Below are 20,869 nucleotides of genomic sequence, written 5' to 3' on the forward strand. Positions count from 1 at the left end.
AGGTGTCAGATTTTATGTGTATGTGTGTGGATTGCTGTTTGCTTGGTGTGCTTGTGTTGTGAGTATGTGTTTTGGATCAGCGATTTTTTTTCCCTAGGAAAAAAATCGCTGTTCTGACAGTTCGAGATTGTAAGCTTTCTCTTATAGGTTCATAGGTTCATAGGTTCATACTAGGCTATCTGCCCAAGGCCATTTACAAGCCTAGCCCATAGTTTTGTGGCTTACGCCACCCCTCTAGTATGGGGAACTATACCCATTATTTTGCTGTGCCTCTGTCGAGCAGTGACACTGAGGTAATCCCTGGGGTATATCTGCGATCTCCCATCCATTGGTCAAGATTTCTCTTGAACAAGGCCAGCGAGGTGCTCTGCCTCACATATACCGGGATTTTGTTCCACAGCATAGGGAGTCTTTGGGTGATGAATCTATCCCTCCAGCACGTCCTATTAATAGCCGTGTCGAGGTTTAAGTCTCCCGCCCTTGTGGCTCTGACGGATCTAGATTTTTGAGGTGAAGCATATTCATCAAATCTGGGTTTGACATGGCCTTGTATGTTAGGCAAAGGTCACCTCTGAGCAAGCGACTGAATAGAGCTGGAGTTCTTTCAGTCGGGCAGCATAGGACAGATGTTTGAGACCCTTTATCCTTTTGGTGAGGAACTTTTGTGGCCTCTCCAGCTGCTGCAAGTGTCGGGTTAGATACATTCCGAATGGGGCATTGTACTCAATCATTGGTCTGATGAGTGATGAGTATAGGGAGACTATGCCCTCCCTTGATCTAGATGAGAATCCCTTCATGATAAGGTGGGCAATGTAGAAGGTCTTCCTAACTACTTTAGCTACATGGGTGTCGAATGACAGACTACTATCAACCTGGGTCCCCAGGTCCCTGATAACTTCTTCTGTGCTCAGTGGATTGCCACCTATTTGGTAGCTAGGGGTAACCTTGTTTTTCCCGAAGGGTATGACTATGCATTTTTGGCATTTAACTTTAGGCCATGGCTCTGGCACCAGTTATCCGTTTCTGTGAGACCCTTCTGAAGGATATCTGTGTCAGATGTGTTTTCTACTATGGCGCCCAGTTTGCAGTCATCTGCAAACTTTGTCAGCCATAACCCTCCTGTGTTTGCTTGTACTTGAAAAGTAGATGCCAAACAAGAGTGGGCCCAGGACTGAGCCCTGTGGTACACCACTTGTGACAGGCTTTGAGTCTGACATGGCGCCAGCAACTCTGACTCTGTGGGTTCTGTCACTCAGCCAGTTTGCAACCCATCTTGTGATGTATGGGTTAACATTTAAGCTGATGAGTTTTTCAATGATACCCGAGTGGGGTATTGTATCGAAGGCCTTCGCCAGATCGAGGTAGGCTGTATGGACTGCCTTTCCTCATCAATGGCTTTGGTGACTGTTTCAAAAGTCAACCAAGTTTAGAAGGCATGATCTGCCTTTGACAAAGCCAAACTGGGATGGATCCAAAGTCTGCAAATTCCCTATGTCTTTATTTATGAGGTCCATTATGATCCTCTCCATGGCTTTGCAGATAAGGCTTGTCAAGCTAATGGGCGGTAATTTCCAGGGTCGGTGGAGGCACCGCCTTTGTGAAGTGGGACCACAGTTGCAGTGCGCCACTCCTGGAGTGCATATCCAGAGGTAAGACTATGATTAAACAGCTGTCCTAGCTGTGGGTTTAATTCCTCGTTGAGTTCGTGGAGCACACAGCCGGGGACACCATCAGGTCCCATGGATGCTGTGTTTTTTGCTTTGGAGAGAGCAGTTCTCACTTGGGCGTTGGAGATGTTTGGGGGCTGCAATCGCTTGGTATAGATATCTCTCCTTTTGGGGAGAAGTTTGCACTGAACCTGTCAGCCAGTATGTTGGCAATATCTGTAGGATCAGTAATCTTCACATCATTTTGAACTAGTTCTGAGCATATCTGGGAGTTTCCTCCCAGGTTTCTAACATAGCTAACGAAGGCCTTATGGTTGTCTTTTGAGTCTTTAGCTATTTTTCTCTCAAAATTTGCTTTGGATGATTTTATGAGAGCTCTTAGTTTTACTTATAGTGATCAAGGGTGTCTTACCTTTTAAGGATTTTGCTCTATCTTGTAGTAGCTTCCTCCTTTTGTTGTAGAGTTTGTTTATGGCTGGGGTCCACCAGACTGGACGCTTGCCTTTGGTACAAAGAGTCTTTGTTTTGCTTGGGATTGCCTTATCCATGCAGTCCTGCAGGTGTTGGTAGAAGGCATTTGTAAGTGATTCAGCGGCTTGAGTACTGTTTTCCGCTCGGGGCCTTAAAGGAGACCACACTAGTCTTTAGAAGTGTGAAGTCGGCTTTCTAGTTCTTTACTGTGGTCTTTTTATTTCAGGTAGGGGTGGGATGAGGACCTCCAGCGAGATTAGTTTGTGATCTGATCTCACCAGTGAGGGGTATACTTCCGGTGTTGAACATTGTGCTCCCATGTTCATGATGATGAGATCAAGTATGTTTTCTCCTCTTGTGGGGATGGTGACTAGTTGTTCCATGGCATTTGAGTTTATGAATTCCAGGAACTTTTGGGCTAGGGTGTTTGGGCTTGAGTAGTGTTCCCAGTCTATATTAGGGTAATTGAAGTCACCTAGTATGATGGTGTTTGGTGATACATTTATCCCTCTAGTGTTTTCAGGAAGGCCATGTGAGGTTCCTGAGTTTGTGAGGGTGGCCTGTAACATGCTACAATTTGCAGAGCAGTCTTGCCTATGGTTAATTGCACCTGGATGGTCTCCGATGCATCGTGCGTTGCCATCAGTCTTGAGGTGTGGGTGTCCTTGATGAATATGGATACCCTCCTTTCTTGGTATTGTCCGGATTTTGGGGCGGAGCATGATATGAGGTAAAACCTGATAGTGCTGGGGTGCTCTCAGGAGCCTTGAACCAGGTTTCTGTCACAGCACAGACATCGATGTTCTCCATACTGAGAAGGGCCTCGAGCGTGCATTTTGAGATTTAGACTTCTGGCATTGAGCAGCATTACCCTTAGTTTTTCCTTTTTGTGTTCTAGGGTGGTAGGTTTAGAATTTGAGCCTTGCCTAAAAAGACACTATGGGGTGGCAAGAGCCTTTGCCAATATCCGAATCCCAGGGTGACAGGTGCAAGCCGTCCCTTGCGAAGCAGCGTGGCTTGTCCAGCATGTCATCCCAGGCAGACAGACATTGGATCCCCTTTGAATGACACCAGAGTTTAAGCCAATTGTTAAAGCTGATCATCTTATCTCTGTATTGTGGCATCATTCTTGGTGAAGGTAGGATACTGCTCAAGGTCAGGGTCATACCTGCCTGGGCTACATAATCAGAGAGCTCCTCGATGTCTCTTTTCATGTAGTCCAAGGAGGTATATCTCAGGTCGTTTACACCAGTGTGGACAATGACTGAGTCGTATTTGTACCTGCTGTTGAGAGACCTGAGTGCTTGCGTTATGTGGCGGATTCTAGCGCCCGACAGGCAGCTTACTGTGACCTTCTCCTTACTCAGTCTGGTGAGCGGGACGTCAGTGTGTCTGACTATGGAGTCACCAATGACTAGTGTGTCTGGCATTGTGTTTGGCCTTAAGGGCTGTGACTGTTTGACACTCTGACTGTGAGGTCTATGTGTTGCAGGTGTTGTGTTCTGAGGTGGTGGTTGTTTGGGTGTCTGCTTTGGTGGCCTCTGCTGTTTTGGTAGATTTTTGATCAGAGCCTCCAGTATGTCTTTGTGTGTTTATGTGTATGATTTGAGGTTGTGATGGTACTATGTGAGACTGGGTCTATAGTGTGTGTGGTAACCTTCTCCTCCTGACTGGTCTTGCCAGTCCTATGTTGAGAGAGCTCAGCCTCCAGTTTGGCCGTATAGTTGCATCTCTCGCATGTATTTGTGTTTTGTGGGAGGAGGAGAGGGTTGTCTGTGTACATGAGGCAATTGTAACATTGCCTCAATATTCCCAGGTTCACCAGCTGAGCAGGAGAGGACACTAGCAACTGATCCCTCGACATGCTAGAAGGACTAGACAAAAACTTTAAAAGAGATTCCGGGGACGTGGGTGACCGAGAAATGGGGGTTTGCCTTTTGGGGTGCTATCTATAAGAGTGCCGTATCAAGGTAATAAGTACTGTAGGAGCAAGTGCTAGGTTTAACAGATAGAGAATAGTCTACTTGGAGTCAAGTAGAGATGATCTTTTAGTTATAGGATACGCTGATTAGATCAGTAGTATAGTTCGAGGAAGGTAGTTTTAAGGAAAATTTGAAGAGTGGACTTTAGGTAGCCGAATAGTTTAAACCTGCTTAACTGGCGCTGCCCTAGTGTGCAACAGTGCTAGTTCATACAAAGCGCTTTTATAGCAGGGGCTGGAAAAGACAGGAAATGCCCGAAAATGGCCAATAGACTACTACTTACTGCCTTAAACCACTCCTCTAAGCACAAACAGGCAGCTCAGAACCTCCCACTCTCACTTGTGAGTAAAGAAACTTCCCCCTGACCAAACAAGGAAAATGGAGAAACACAGGAACCAAGACAAAGCCCAGGGATCAGCAAAATCTGGTCTCTGGAACACTAGTTAGGAAAGTATGGAAAACAAGGATATTTTTTTTTTTTTTCTAAAACTTTTACAGAAAAGCAGAAAACACAATAAATGCTATGATTTTCGACTAAATGCTATCAAAAGCTAGTACACTTGAGTGTATTAGCCTGTAGTTTAACTTTAGGCAAAACTTAAACTAGCAAGTGCAGTAAACAGTTTTAGCTTATAAACACAGTAAAAACAGTGCAAACTTTGATAAAACAAGCAGAAACAGTAGTCGAAAGGCACAAAAAGTCGAAAAAAGCCAAGAAAAATACTTAAAATCTGGAAAGGTAGTCTTTTCTGGTCTCTGCTGCTGGAGGAACACTGCTGGCCACCACAAGGAGCTGTGCTGAGTTCTCAATAGTTATATAAGTTCAATCAATCAGTATTCGCTTTTTTAAGTGTTCGCTGATCTAATATAGACCCCCGCAGAGTGATTACTAGGGTAGAGTCCCATGTGTAAAATACAACTGATTCTAACTGCTGTGTGATTACTAGGGGAGAATCCAATGTGTAAAATACAACTGACTGTTAATTATTGACTGATTACTAGTGGAGAATCCCACATATAAAATGCAACTGACTCTAACTGTTGATTGATTAGTAAGGGAGAATACCCATGTGTAAAATACAATTAAGTATAACTAGTGAGAGATTACTAGTGGAGGGTCCCATGTGTAAAATACAGCTGCTTATATCTGTGTTTCAGTTATTGAAAAATGATTCCCTGTGTAAATGTGTGCAGTAGTATAATAAAGTTACACTATGCAGTATCACTTGTGTAAAATACAGATATAACTATGGAAGTAAGCTTTGTGTTAGCATAGATGTAACTGCACACTGATTAATATACAGGGTTTCTTGCACATATCTGTAATATTTATTTATTGACATTTGATTACTGGGAAAATCCGAATGGATAGCAGCCCATTTTCGGGAAGAAAAGCTCCAAAGTATTACAAAACATTTTAAGAGCAATAATTTTATAGTCTTTAAAATAATACAAAAAAGAAGTACAGTTAAATAATTATAACAAATTAGATATATTATGAAAACATTGAGTTAAGAATAGTTACAAGTAATATGACAATGATTAAATAGTTAGAGAAATTTTAGACAGTTTGTAAAGAAATTAAAGGTAAGTTAGTATAATACAAGCAGAGATTTCAATATGAAGTGAGAGAAAAGCAGGCTTAAGGTATATTTAGAGAGCAAACCAGGGAACAGAGACTGACAGAAGTAAGGAAGTGAGTGAGGAAGGCGAGTAAGGAAATGTAAGGTATGAATAGATATTTGTTCACATTTAGGGATATAGTTTATCCTGGCGTTGAGCAAGAACAGAGCCAGCTTTTGGCTAGGAAGTCTTTCAGAATGGTTTTGAATGATGGGAGGGAATTTACCTGTTATATAGAGATAAGGATTTTCAGGCCTTAGCAACATGGTACATGTGCCGACAATGCTCAGCAGATTTATAGGTTTGTGGACAGACAGGAAATTTTGGTCATTTGATTGTAATGACTGACTAGGAACATAATTGTATAGAATGTTATTTAGCGCTGTACAAGCAGATGGATTCTGGATAATTTTATTGTTGGTTATAAGCTGTGTATATGTTAGTTGACAGGGTAGTTCTAACCAATTTAGGCTTTTTATTGCTGTACAGTGGTGGATTTTGAAAGGGGTGTTTGCTGCAAATTTAGCAGTTTTGTTTGTGCATTGTTCAAGGTTTGACTTTTGTGATGCCTGAAGGTTAGTAAAGATGGGAGCACCATATAGAAGTGTGGATTGGAGATAAGTAGTGGCAGATGTAGCTTTAGGTGTGCCATTGAGAACGTTTTTGGCTCTATAAAGCATCCATATTTTTTGATAAGTTTTTTAATGCAATTTGGTATATGCAGGTCAAATTTAAGATGATCATCCACTATCATCCCTAGTAATGTGGTATGAGAAATTATGTCAGTGGTTATTATCAAGAGAGAGGACTTTTATTTTTATTTTTTCATGAAAGGGGGATTTTGGGGGGGTAGTCATTTATTTATTTTTTTAGGGTTGAGCATGAGCTGTGAGTTGTAAAGCCATGTTTTGGTGTTTATTAAAGCTTCCCGAGTAATTCTTTGGAGGTGTGCCATGTTGACAGATGTGCAAATGAGTGTGGAGTCATCTGTGTTCTGAGTTAGGGAGACCTTTTGTGTGGATGTGTGGAGGGTGTCGGTGAGAATGTTAAAGAGGAGGTGACCAAGGATAGAGCCTTGTGGTACACAGGTGGTGACTATGAGGTATATAGATAGGATGGAGTGCCATTTTACACAAATAGAGAACCTCCCTCAATGAACTAACTGTGCTGTAAACTACACAATGTAGTACTCTCAAAAAATGTTTCAGCACAGAAATACAACCTTGGCAAAAAATAAAACCAATGGTCTGAAGAAGCACTCTCAGCAGTGTGAAAGCGTTTACCTGTGCTTTGTCAACAAAAGGGCTTTGGTTTTAATTTTAGTTTTTGCCTTGGTCGTGTTTTTTACTGACTGATACCTATTGGATAGTTAACTTTTGAACCATAGAAAGGTGGGCTGAAAAAGACTTAATGAGGTCATTTGAAGTAGAAGTTTGCTGTGACAATCTGTGTCAAAGGCTTTAGACAAGTGTAGAAATAAGGAGGATACTAGTTTGCTGTTATCTCTAGCTTTATTGACAGTATCTGTATAGGTTAGAAGTGCAGTGTTAGTACTCCTGGCATGTCTAAAGGTCAGTTCCCTGTGCTTGCTCCTATTATCCTGGTGAACTTGGGCATTCTGAGGCTGTGTAGCAACTGCCTCATGTACACAGACAACCCTCTCCTGTTACCTCCCAACACTCAGACATGTGAGAGATGCACTTATATATCCAAATTGCAAGCCATGCACTCTCAAGCCAAGACAGGAATAGCTCGTCAAAAGGAGAACATCAAGACTTGCTCCACACCACATGCAACACATATCCCTCCAGAACACCCACCATCACAGCTCTCACATAAAAACACAAACTACACACCCACCCTTGCAGAGGCTGTCAATAGAAATCTACCCAAACAGTAGAGACCTCCAAGGCAGAAATGCACTTGACCACCACAACACTGCACAGACCACAAGACACATAGCTCACCTACACAGTGTGCCCCTCAACCTAAGCCCCCAAGGCAAAACAGCTTGCCTAATACACTAATCAAAGGTGACTCGATAGTGAGGCACACTGAGTCCCACTTACTAGGTTGAATAAGAAGAAGGTAAAAGTCAGCTGTCTATCAGGTGCCAGAATCCGGCACATAAAACACGCACTCAGGTCACTCCACAACAAGTACAAGTATGACTCTGTCACTGTCCATGCAGGTGTGACTGACCTGAGATTCACCTCCCTGGACTACATGAAAAGAGATATGGAGGAGCTCTTAGATTATGTGGCGCAGACAGGTATGACCCTAGCCCTGAGCAGCATCCAACCATTGCCAGAATGATATCGCAGTACAAGCAGAAAATGATTGACTTCAACAATTGGCTAAGTTTCTGGTGTCATTCTAAGGGGATCCAATATCTCTCTGCTTGGGGTGACATGATTGACAGACCTCAATGCTTTGCCAGAGATGGCATGCATCTGTCACCCATGGGTTTCTGGACACTGGCTAAGGCTGTTGCTACCCCTATAGTGCCTTTTTTAGGCGATGTTCCAAAGACCAAATTACCACCATAACAGCTATAAATAAATGCAATCTGGGGGTCATGCTGCTCAATGCTAGAAGTCTAAATCTCAAGATGCACTTGCTCAAATGCTCCTCAAAAATGGAGAACATTGACATTTGTGCTGCAATGGAGACCTGGTTTAAAGCAGCAGAAAGCACCCCTGCACTACCAGGCTATAACTCATTCCACACCTTTCGGCCCCAAAACATGGACTGAAGCTCCAAAGGTGGTGGTGTCTCCATATTCATAAAGGATATACACACCTCCAGACTAGTAGCCCAGCATAACGCATCCGAGATACTTCAGGTACAACTAACATTGGGTAAGATGGCGATTCAGGTCGTAGCCTGCTATAGGTCCCCAACCATGTCCCAAGACTCTCACTCCATGTTCCTAAGCATGCAGGAAACTATTAGGGTCCAACCTAACACTCTCATACTAGGTGGCCTCAACTGCCCCTCCATCAACTGGGAAAACTACTCATGCACCAATACACTGTCCCAACGCTTCCTGGAATTCATCAATTCCAGTGCCCTGGACCAGCTCATTCTTACCCCCACTAGAGGATGCAACATCCTTGACCTGGTTATTACTAACATGGGCAACCATTGCTCTACACCAATAGTCAATTCCTCCCTGGTTAGATCCGACCACAAACTAATCACCATGGAAATCCACATCTCACCCACACCCCCCACAATGGAAACCACCAGGAAAAACTTCAACAAAGCTGACTTTGTGCTCCTAAAAACAGAGGTGGCTAACTTCACTGCACCCATGTCAATGGAAAATAGATGCATGATTGCCAAATCATACACCAATGCACTGTACGAACACATACATAAATACATGGAAATAGCCATACCTAACAAAGATGTTGTCTTCCAAAAAAGGAAGCCAATCTGGTGGTCCCTTGCCATTAATAAACTCTACAACAGAAGGAAGAAACTGTTGCAGAAAAAGGTGAATTCCCAAGACTGGAAAAACTTCCTTATTAGCCTCAATAAAAAGTTTAGATCCCTCATCAAAACCTCTGAAGCCAGCCATGAAGGCAGAATTGCAGCAGACACTAAAACAACCACAAAGCCCTCTATAGTTATATCAAGAATCTCCATGGCAATACCCAGATTTGCTTTGAGCTACTGTACAATGCTACCTCCTATACTGAGCCAACAGATATTGCCAACATACTGGCCAACGGATTCAGTGCCAACCCCCCCCCAAAGGACCAATCACAATACTGCAGAAATGCCAGGCACCCAGCATTACTGCAGCACAGGTTAAAGATGTATTGTCCAAGGCCAAGAAAACAGCCTCCATGGGACCCGACAATATCCCTGGATGTGTTCTACATGAACTACAAAGTGAACTGGCACCACATCTGTGTGCCCTGTTAAATCACATCCTCACCTTAGGCTTTGTCCCTACCCAATGGTGCACTTCTACAGTCATCCCTCTCCATAAAAGGGGAGTGACTACAGACCCTGGGAATTATCATCCCATTAGCCTGACGAGTCTGATATCTAAGGATATGGAGTGCATCATCATGGACCTAACAAACAAGGATATAGGGAATCTCCAAAACTCTAGATCCCACACAATTTGGTTTTGTGAAAGGTAGATCTTGCCTGCTCAATCTGGTTGACTTCTTTAAGTCAGTCACCAGAGCTGTGGATGAGGGCAAGGCATCTGGCCAAGGCCTTTGATACCATTCCCCACTCAGGAATTATTGATAAACTCATCAAACTAGGCATCAACCCCTATATCACTAGATGGGTTGCAAATTGGCTCAGAGACAGAACCAACTGTGTGAAAGTAGTGGACTCCTAGTCAGAGTGCTGACAAGTCACGAGTGGAGTCCCACAGGGGTCAGTCCTGGGTCCTCTCCTGTTTGGCATCTACTTCTCAGAAGTCCAGGCCAACACGGAGGAACTCTGGCCAACCAAGTTCGCAGATGACTGCAAGCTGGGAACCATTAACTCCCCAAGTGATGTAGACATCCTTCAGAAAGGCCTCACTGAGACCAATGACTGGTATCGAAACCAAGGCCTTCTTAATGCAAAAAAATGCGTCATCATCCCCTTTGGGAAAAAAATCAGTTCCCACTAATTACCACATTGATGAGAGCCCACTGAACACTGAAGGCATTATAAGAGATCTGGGGAGACAGGTTAACAGCAACCTCTCCTTCTACCACCACATTGCCACTGTGGTCAGAAAGTCCTTCTGTGTGGCACATCTCATTACCAAGGGTTTTGCATGAAGAAAGAGGTCATCGTCTCATTCTACTCTTCCCTCATTAGGCCAGTCATCGAGTATAATGCCCCATTTGGCATGTACCTCACTAGACACATACAACAGCTGGAAAGGCCACAAAAGTACCTACATGTCCTACATGGACAGACTCAAGAAACTCCAGTTATTCTCTGTCTCATATTGTCTACTAAGAGGTGATCTCTGCTTGACTTACAAAGCCATGTCTGACCCAGCTCTGTTAGAAATGCTACATCTAAAGAAATCCCAGTCCCTCCACACCACACGCTTCAGAGACCTCACCCTCATTACCACAATCAACAGAACATGCTGGAGGGGCAGGTTCATAACCCAGAGACTGCCCATGCTCTGGAATAGACTTCCCATACATGTCAAGCAGAGCACCTCACTGGGCCTCTTCAAGAGAAATCTTCATGAGTGGATGAGAAATCAAGTTAATTCCAGGGATCACTCCAGTGGCTCTACTTGATAGAGGCACTAGGAACTAATGTCGGGCGGCATGATGCCGGGACACTTCTATGGGCTAGGCTTGTAAAGGCTCCAGGGCCATTAGCCTAGTACGTACCTATGAACTAGTAATAGTGTATTTATTACTACTGCAGTGTCACTTGTGTAAAATACAAATGTAACTGCAGACAGATTACTACAACAGGATTCCCTGTGTATATCTGTCTGTCAGTTACTATGTAGTTACTACTGACACAGTAACATCTGTGTAACACAAATGTAGCTGTAGAAGTAATGCCTATGTGAAATACAAATGTAACCAAAGAGTGATTACTACAGCAAGATCCCCAGTGCATACCTGTCTCTAATTATGTAGTTAATGCAACGGTACCCCCTGTGTAAAATACAAATGTAACTGTGGACTGGTTACTGCAGCAAGATTCACTATGTATGCATGTTTGTAATCATGCGATTAGTAGTGCCACAGTATCCCATGTGTAAAATACAAATGTTAACTGTGGACTGGTTACTGCAGCAAGATTCACTATGTATTCATGTCTGTAATCATGCAATTATTAGTGCCACAGTATCCCACGTGTAAAATACAAATGTAACTGTGGACTGGTTACTGCAGCAAGATTTACTATGTATTCATGTCTGTAATCATGCAGTTATTAGTGCCACAGTATCCCATGTGTAAAATATAAATGTAGCTGTGGACTGGTTACTGCAGCAAGATTCACTATGTATTCATGTCTGTAATCATGCAATTATTAGTGCCACAGTATCCCATGTGTAAAATACAAATGTAACCATGGACTGGTTACTGCAGCAAGAGCCACTATGTATTCATGTCTGTAATCATGCAATTATTAGTGCCACAGCATCCCATGTGTAAAATACAAATGTAACTGTGGACTGGTTACTGCAGCAAGATTCACTATGTATTCATGTCTGTAATCATGCGATTATTAGTGCCACAGTATCCCAGGTGTAAAATACAAATGTAACTGTGGACTGGTTACTGCAGCAGGATTCACTATGTATTCATGTCTGTAATCATGTGATTATTAGTACCACAGTATTCCACGTGTAAAGTGCAAATGTAACTGCTGCATGAAATGCAGCTTTCTGTAGATGCCGTGTGATCCCTATATTCTGTCTAAAATACAGCTGTAATCACACTGTGATAACGTTAACAGGATCCTCTGAGTATAACACAATTAAAATCACGGACTGATTAGTACACCAGGCCCTCCTAAATGTAACTCTGCTGGACAGAGGCACAGGGAACTAATCTAAGGGGGTGGCGAAAGTCAACAAATTCTGGCTAGGCTTATAAATGCCCTCGGGCAGATAGCCTAGTACCTACCTATGAACATATTTGTAATCAAGGAAGTTACTGCAGCAGGATTCTAAAAGATACAGTACTAGTATCACAGAACAATTATTACCGAAAAATTCCATGTGTAACATAAAGCTAGCTGCAACTAGCAGGATACTCATTGTATAACACAATTACCACAAAACACCGTTTCTTAGAGCAACACAAAGCAACAACACAGTTTGAATGTAAATTATTTATTGTTACTTCAATATATTTTGTAAAGTAGGTATTATCTAGAAAGCAGTTTCATTTTGTGGAATAAATATAAATGAAGGATACCCATTTTAGACATTTTTACATTTCTGAAAGGTATGCATGAAACTGTACTGTAACATTGCTCCTACATGTAATGTGATCCAGAATTCATATTATTTATTGACATTATTAAATGTGTCCACAATCTCATCCCTTCTACAGTCACAGTCTGTAATTTTGTCTTGGCCTGTTAAAAGTGATCAGGCAGACAGAAGGGACTGAAGGTTTATGTGCAGGTAGTTAATAAATGTCAAACTGACACTGTAGTAGTGGTTTAACAGAAAAGAATTCAGCAATAATATTTTTGGACTTGCTGCCTGGTGGCACACATTTCCTTCCACTGATTGATATCACTGCTGTGTGACATACACTCCCAGTATTCCATCAGTACCTAAGGTATATGACTGAGAGCCTTGACAGAATTCAGTCTCTTACAAAATGTTACCAAACCTGTCATACCCCATTCAGGGTGTTTTTGTATATTACTGTTATGTAGTATATTAAATCATGAAATGAATATAAACCAGAAAGAAAAAAAAAAGGAATAAGGAACTCTGATCCCAGTAGAGATACCTTACAACAGCAGCATTTGAAAAGGTAACGGTGGTTGTGCTCATACCAGACTGATTTAGTTGCGGAACACAGTCATTTAATGAAGATGAACGTCTTGCATGAATTCTTACCACTTTTGTCCTTGTAGCCTTTGCTTTGAATTTGAGATACTAATCTGGAAAATTGATAGGAACCCTCCAAAAGGTACTGTTGTCTGGAAAAACACATGCTGTTCTTCATTGTGAAAACTGAAAGCTAATTTGATATCTGCATATGCAGCCAGAGTTCCACAGTTTGCATTGTTGTAGGTTTCCGGGCATTCTCTCTCTCTCTCTCTCTCTCTCTGTTTACATGCGTGCTGCAGGTGCCAGAGTGTCACTGTGCCTGACAATACTGCTTCTACGCACACAGAGGTATAGTGGAATCATGAAACCTGGGAAAGCAGCAATCAGGAATCCAAGATGAACCTAAAGTAGAGGGGGGCAAATTAAAATATATCAGTAGTAGTATATGTATATCACCTCTGCCTTATATCTACAGTGCTGGATACAACCTTTGAGAATAAGCTATGAGAATTAAGTTAAGAGAATAAGAATGGGTGGCACGGTGGTGCAGTGGTTACCATTGTCGCCTCACAGCAAGAGGTATTCAGGTTTGATTCTCAGCTAAGGTGCCCTCTATGTGGAGTCTGCATGTCCTCCCTGCATTTCGTGGGTTTCCTCTGCTCCAGTTTTCTACCACATTCCAAAGACATGCATCTCGAGCATTTATCCCCAGGCCTCCCCTGAAAATGGGCTCTGTCCCAGTCGACCCGCTGCATGGTAATCATCCGTTCCCTGTTCTCTATTGGCCCATTTATTCCTTATGGTGCAAGATCTATTCCCAGCCAGCCATTCATTCATTCATTCACCCTCCATGAGGTTAGACCTGCTCAGGGAGCAGACACCCAAGTAGCCATAAGAGAATTTTTGTACATGTGGATCTAATTCCATCCCTGGTGGTGATGTGGGTGATTCGTCATAGCAGAAGAATCACCTATATCCCTGATGTAAAGGTGTGCCCCGCTTCTTGACATGCCGTTGCAAGGGCTGTCACACCAGCTTGGGTGGGCCCACTCATGTCCCCCCCCAGGTCTGTTCTCATAGTTTTAGGCAATGCCCTTTCCTGGAGCACCAAAGGAGAAGGAGCCACCGCAACCCTCCCTTACTCCCCCCCTGCCAGGTGAGCCTGTTGATATAAGGAGCGCATCTCTCACACCCACACCTCTCCAGCTACTTCTGCTTCCTGAGATGATAATTAATCCATCTGCTGATGTATGCTGTGCATCTCTGTCACCCATCCCTCTCCAGCTACTTCTGCTTCCTAAACTGCTAATCAGTCTTGGGTCATCTGGGTCTCAGGCAGGGCTTTCTCCCTCTGCACCATAGAGCTGGGACCTACCTTGCTGGCATTGGTATATAGCCTGTGGCTATTATGAATGTGATTTCTTGTGGAGGATTGGAGTGGTTGAGCAGGTGGAGACTTATGTAGCAGTATTTATGTACTGGTGATGGATGACAGTCTGTGCAGTGAAAATTGTAGGAGTACAGCTATTGTATGATATGCTGCTTGACATATGAGGAGTCACTGTATTCAAATGTAGTGACTCTAGCATTATTTATGTCTGAGAATCTGGCAAATGAACCAGAGTATCCTTTATGGAAGAGTGTGCAGATATGTGGCATTATGGAATGAAGTGGCACTGAGGAGAGAAGCGTGGTACTTGAGCTGGGAGCCATGAACACTGTCTTCTCAAGTGCTGGTCTGGCATAAAGAGCAAAGACTTTGCAATCTACTAAACTGCCTAGGGGAACCAAATATAGTTTGGAAACTCACTGAAGACATGGTACTTAAAATGGCATTGGTTCATTAGTGAGAGTTGCCAGGTTTTCAATGGTTAAGGTGCCAAATAGCACAGACGTATGTCACAGTGAAAAAGGACATGCATCATTAGGGTTCTACCAACAGGTGTTGTCACTGGTTTGTTTGTATTTAAAAAAAATACTTTAGTGTTACCAGCAGAGAATGTTATCCTCAAATTTTTGTACATCATTACATTTAAGATATTCACTGCTACCATTAGGGTGTACTTTTTTCTTAAGTATAGCTGTACTACAAAAAAAAAACACCACTATTAGTAAGAGGTGCTACATTAGGTTTTACTGATATTATAATGGGGATACATCACTGTTACCAGCAGGGGTACTGTCAGTATGATTCTGTATACTGATATCAAAAGAGAGGCATATCAGTGCTTGCAGCAGGGGGTGCTATTGCCTGGCCTGTGTATACTGATGGTATAATATGGCTATTTCAGTGCTACCAGCAGGCACTAGTGGCACTGAATTTGTACATGTTTATATGTTGTTCGTTGACTGGTACCAGCAGAGGATGGCCGACATTCTTCCCAAGGTACGGACAGTATACAGGGACATCTGTGCAGTGAAGGGCTGACTATGTCTGAATTTTGTGACACAGAGACTCCCTTTGGGGTATAATTAGACTCACTAGATAGGAGAAAGTCCTAACAATCGGTACTATCAGTTCCTCATTTTCCATCTATCACCTGCTTGTTTTCATATCATCAGAGGCACAGTAACATACGTTGGTTTGTTTAAGCAGCAGCGTGCCTCAAACCCAGCCACTGCATACGTCTCAGCTGTCCAGATTCTCACAGAATGCCCAGATTTTTGCTTCATATTTTTGGTCTGTTCCGCAGAACATTTGTGTTTTTTTTGGAAAATCAGTGAGGATTGAAATCATTAAATAATGACATACATTTGAGTTTCAGACTTCATATCCTTCAGAAAAAGCACAGTAAAATAAAACCTCCTATTCTAGCAACTTTCTAAGTTTGTAAGAACAATATTTAAAAATTGTCCTTAGTTGTGGGCCTTTGTCTCCCCATTATTTTTTGCTTTTGTCCAGATTTCTTGCACTACGAGGTTGGGAGGTGTGTGCCACTGTTGCACAAAAGGGATGATGTTTCACTTTGTAACCAAGGACTGCACATTGATGACATTTTACTGACATGCTGTACATCTTGTAAACAAGCAATATCAACACTTGAAAAACACAAATCCTTTCTTCACACTTATCTTCGGTATTGTTTATACCAGTTGTGATGATGTGTGGTAGTGCTAGCTATTCCAGAGAGAGTAGGACAGTGCATATGTAACATATGCTAGCATAGCTAGCTGGAGTTTGTAAAGAATTATATGCCATTTGACTATCGCACTGATTTGTACACATGTTTGTGTTAAAATGTATCAACAGTGGGTCCTGCTAGACAGAAAAGAAATATACATGTATGTCAGACTGTATTGTAACTGATGAAATGTACATATGCTAACAGAGAATGCTGGAAGGGAAAGGGTTAAGCTCAGCTCAGCTTACCTTAAGAAAAATAGCCAGAAATTAAATTACTTGGTTTAGGCCATAAAGATTTTATCTCATATGCAAGAATGCAGCCAGGGACGCAATGCCTGGGAAAAGCCTAGGCTCTTATTGTCCTTAGTGGTGAGCTAATTGCTACCCTGGGGTGCCAGAGAATTGCTAGTTGGTTTCTGCAGATAGATGAAAGTATTGGAATTGTTTGACAGTCTCCAGATGCCTTAGGAAAGTCCTAGGTGTGCATTGTGACACATCTGTGCTAGATCCTGGTTCAGCATCTAGCCAGGGGGTAGTGTGGGAACCACAGAGTCAGGTGACCAGATGTAATGTCATTCTATAACCAGCACTGAAATTGTATTTAGATATTAGTGAGAGATGTGATAGTGACTCTCAACTGACAAAAAAAGAACTTCATCTTGCCTTGCTTATGTAAGTAACTTAACTAGGGAATGGTAATTCTTCAGTTAGTTAGAAAATACAGTGAGATTAGTTAAACGTTGATCTGATGTTGTCGATCTTCAAGTAATCCTTGACTGTGGGCTCAGTTCTGAGCCTCAGAACCAACTCGGCTGTTATTCCAGCTTGCTCCTTCCAAAAACTCACTAGCTAGGCACTAACCATAATGCCCCTCACCAAATTACCTCAGATCTTGTTTGCTGCTTCGTAGTGCCACAGGCATTCATTCAATCTCTTGAGCTTTGGCTTATCTTCTTGTTGTAAGTTAGTTTTTTCTTTTAATTTCTACCTCTAATTTTATTCTTTGCTCTATGTTCTCTACCCACTCCTCTATTGTTCTACAGGTGAGTGTATGAGTGTGTTTTTCCTGCCTTTTTACCATTAGTTACTCTAAGGTACCATCATTGGTACTTATCCCCTTTATCTTTGGGTATCCTCTCTTACCATTGTTGGTAATTTTTCCCCTCTCACTTCCTTTCATTCCTTTTCTATTACAAAAAAAAGCATCTTCTCTTTCTTAAGTCTGTTTGTGATAGAGTGTGTGTGTTTCTGTGTGTCAGGTGGCCTTTTGTTTCTCTCATGGCCGACAAACCCTCTAAAGGCACCTCTGGCTTCAAGAGGTGTCAAAAATGTGAAAGGAAAATGCCAAATTCAGATGGGCACAACTTTTGTGTGTATTGTCTTAGTGCTGTCCATCTTCATGAAGATTGCGCCATCTGTCAAAGGTTCTCTGCTAGGACCCGATAGAGCACAAACTAAGCTGATACTTAAAGGACTTGTAAAACCTGAGTTTGAAGAGGCTATCTCTGGTTCCAAGACTGAAGCCAGTTCTTCTTCTTCATCATCTTCTTCTTCAAAACTGAAAAAATGCTCTCATTTGGTTTCGATGGCTTCCTTGGAACAATCTTTAAAATTGGCCAAGTCTTCCCTGGTGCTGACTGCCTCCTCAACACCTGTGGGAAAAGATACTACTCCTACTACACCAACTTTTCAGCACCAGTATCAGTGCAGTCAGCTCTTCACTCAGTACCAAGAGATCATTCGGTACCAAAAGAGCCTCAGATGATGGTTTTACCTTAGACATTGTATTTAACCTCTGTTAATCCAGTCGCTGACCATCCTCTGAGTCCATTTTCAGAGAGACTGCCACCAAGGTCTTCAATGGCCTCCTCTGTTCAGTCCACCAAGAGCCTGTCAGAGTCAGACATTATGAGACTGGTGGACAAGCTGCTGACAGCAAGGGGAGTACCTCCATCATTGGTTCCTAGCCCTATTAGCTCTGGAACCTTGCCATCCTCTATGCCCATGCAAGTTCCTCCTTTGACTCCAGCTGAGATTTCAGAGTCCCTTGTACCGACCATCCCAGCTTCAACTGTTTTGGTGCTGGCCAGAGCTCCTTCTCTGGCACTGATAAGTTGCCTTGAGCTCTTCCGGTTTGCTGGAACTGGAGACCTGCTGGTGTTGGGGCTTTGTTGCCAGTTCTGAGGGGCGGGGATCAACTTTGATTCTTTTGGAGCCCTCCATGTCCCTTGGGGCTTTGGAATATGTAAGTTTGACCCTGGCTTCCGCTTTGGAGGCAGCTTCCTCAGTGTGGGAGTGGGACCACGGTTTTGAAGGAGTCTGTTTCAGTTCTGGGCTCCCATCCATCTATGGGGGACCTGCCTTCCAGGCTATGGAGAGGGCCTTGTCCATTGTGGACAAACAGTCTATGCCTTCCCTGTCAGGCCAAACAACTTGTCCATCCTCTCAACTGCAGCTTCCTCCAGTCTCTTCCCTGGGACAGAGGGAACAAAAGCCTCAGAAATGAACCACCCTAGTTATATCATCTTTGGATACCTCTCTGAAGAGGTACCTTTGAAGAAAAAGTGCAAGAGGAATCACTTGGACTCTCCTGAAGAGTCCTTCACAGAAGATACTTATTTCAATGAAGGGGAAGGTTCCTTCAAGTCACCCTGTGAAGATGTTTCCTTTGGGGACATCCTCAAATTTCTGAAACAGAGGGGTGGCTAGATTACCCTCCAACCTTTCTCAGAGGAATTGGTATACCTAGAGGCTTTTCATGCCCAGTCCTCTATCTCTTGGATCTCTCCACCTGCTGATGATCTTATTAAATTGATCACCTAGTGGGCTTGGAAAATTCCTGACTCTATTGAGACAATCCCTAAAAGACCAGACCAGATTCTCTCTACCTCAAAAGATGAGCAATACTGGGCCAAGGGTATTCCTGTAGATGCCATGGTGGTAGCAGCCACTAAAAAGGAGCTTGCTGAAGAAAGTCCTACCATCCATCCTCCTAACAATGAGTCTATGACTGTGGATAGATTTGGGAAGTGTGTATATGTTTCATTGACCTTCGCTCTCAGATCCTTGAATTATTTGGTGCATTTTACTAGACTTTAGAGAGATCTGATTAAAGAGCTTTCAGATTCTTTTACAGGAGCAGCAGCTGAAGGAGTTCAAGATAAGGTTTCTTCTCAGTTCACCACTTTTGAATCAGTTTCCAATTCATCCATGAGGCTGATTGCTCATGCTGCTGAAGGGATGATGAGATCAGCAGGTTCAGGCATCGCCATTAGGAGACACACCTGGATGCCCTTATGTGACTTCACAGAGCAATTTAAGTCTTCTTTCATCAATGCTGTGTTTTATGGATCATCCCTGTTTGGCCCCAAGGTTAAAGAGACTGTAGCCAGATGTGAGAAAGATGGGAAGACCCTTTTTGCTATGGGCGTATGCTTCTTCAGTCCTCAATGCCCTATTCCTGGAACCAGAGAAGTGAGAGGCTATGGTTCAAAAAGACCCAGGGACCTTTCCAAGACTCATGTGGCAGTGACTTCCCTCAGGGCAGAGGGGGAAGTAATAATGGAAGATGCCATCTAAGAGGCAGAAATAGCCCGTACAACCAGGGTTCCAGAGAATCTTTTTCTGGTAACTCCTACCAGTGATCCTGAAAGGAGGCCTGATTATCCCTGCACCAGTCTGCCTGGTTAGAAATGATGACAGACAAATGGGAGCAAGGGATCATTTCCGGAGGTTACAACATCCCCCTTTCAAATGCACCAAAAAGACCAAGAAGAATCCCAGACATTCCACCCAGTCACAGGGAGGCAGGTCTTAGAAATTCAAAAATTGCTTGAGAAAAGAGCCATCCAGGCAGTCCTGCCAGACCAGAGAGGATCTGGAATTTACTCAAGGTTCTTTTTAGTGCCAAAGAAAACGGGACTGGAGACTAATCTTGGATCTCAGTCAGCTGAACAAATCAGTCCAACAAACCAAATTCTGGATGGTCCTGGTTCAGTGAATACTTCCATTCTTGGAAAAAGATGATTGGAAGTGCTCAATAGATCTTCAGGATGTGCATTACCATATAAAAATGGACAAACGCTCCAGAAGATTCCTCCACTTCCAGCTGGGAGCCAGTCACTATCACTTCAGAGGACTGCCCTTTGGTCTCACCACAGCCCTCAGGGTGTTTACCAAATGCATGGCAGTGGTAGCAGCACATTTCAGGCAGCTAGGATTCCGAGTGTTTCCATATCTAGACAACTGTCTCCTTACTGCTCCCACCAGGTGTCAACTCATAAAGGCACAGGATTACACTCTTCATCTTTGTTCCAGCTTAAGAATCACCATAAACTACGAAAAATCCCCATCTGGAACCTTCTCATAAACTGGAATTCATTGGAGAGATACTGGACACAGTCACTGGCCTTGCATCACTTCCCCTAGAAAGACTCAAAAGGATCAGATCACAAGTGAGCCAAATCATTTGCAGCAAGAAAGT

At 43.0% G+C, this 20,869-nt stretch overlaps 1 protein-coding gene across 1 annotated transcript in view; it reads right to left on the reverse strand.

Moving 5' to 3' along the window:
* Positions 1-12,568: 12,568 nt before the first annotated feature.
* Positions 12,569-20,869, reverse strand: part of LOC122814099 (large neutral amino acids transporter small subunit 4-like) — a 430,411-nt gene continuing 422,110 nt past the window's right edge. Inside the window, exon 17 of the mRNA XM_044086716.1 lies at positions 12,569-13,664. Coding sequence (XP_043942651.1) covers positions 13,545-13,664 — 120 coding nt within the window. The 3' untranslated portion in view covers positions 12,569-13,544. The remainder of the gene's footprint in view (positions 13,665-20,869) is intronic.

Source organism: Protopterus annectens, chromosome 10.part0 (assembly GCF_019279795.1).
Source record: "Protopterus annectens isolate FY-2018-M chromosome 10.part0, PAN1.0, whole genome shotgun sequence".
NCBI lineage: Eukaryota > Metazoa > Chordata > Ceratodontiformes > Protopteridae > Protopterus > Protopterus annectens.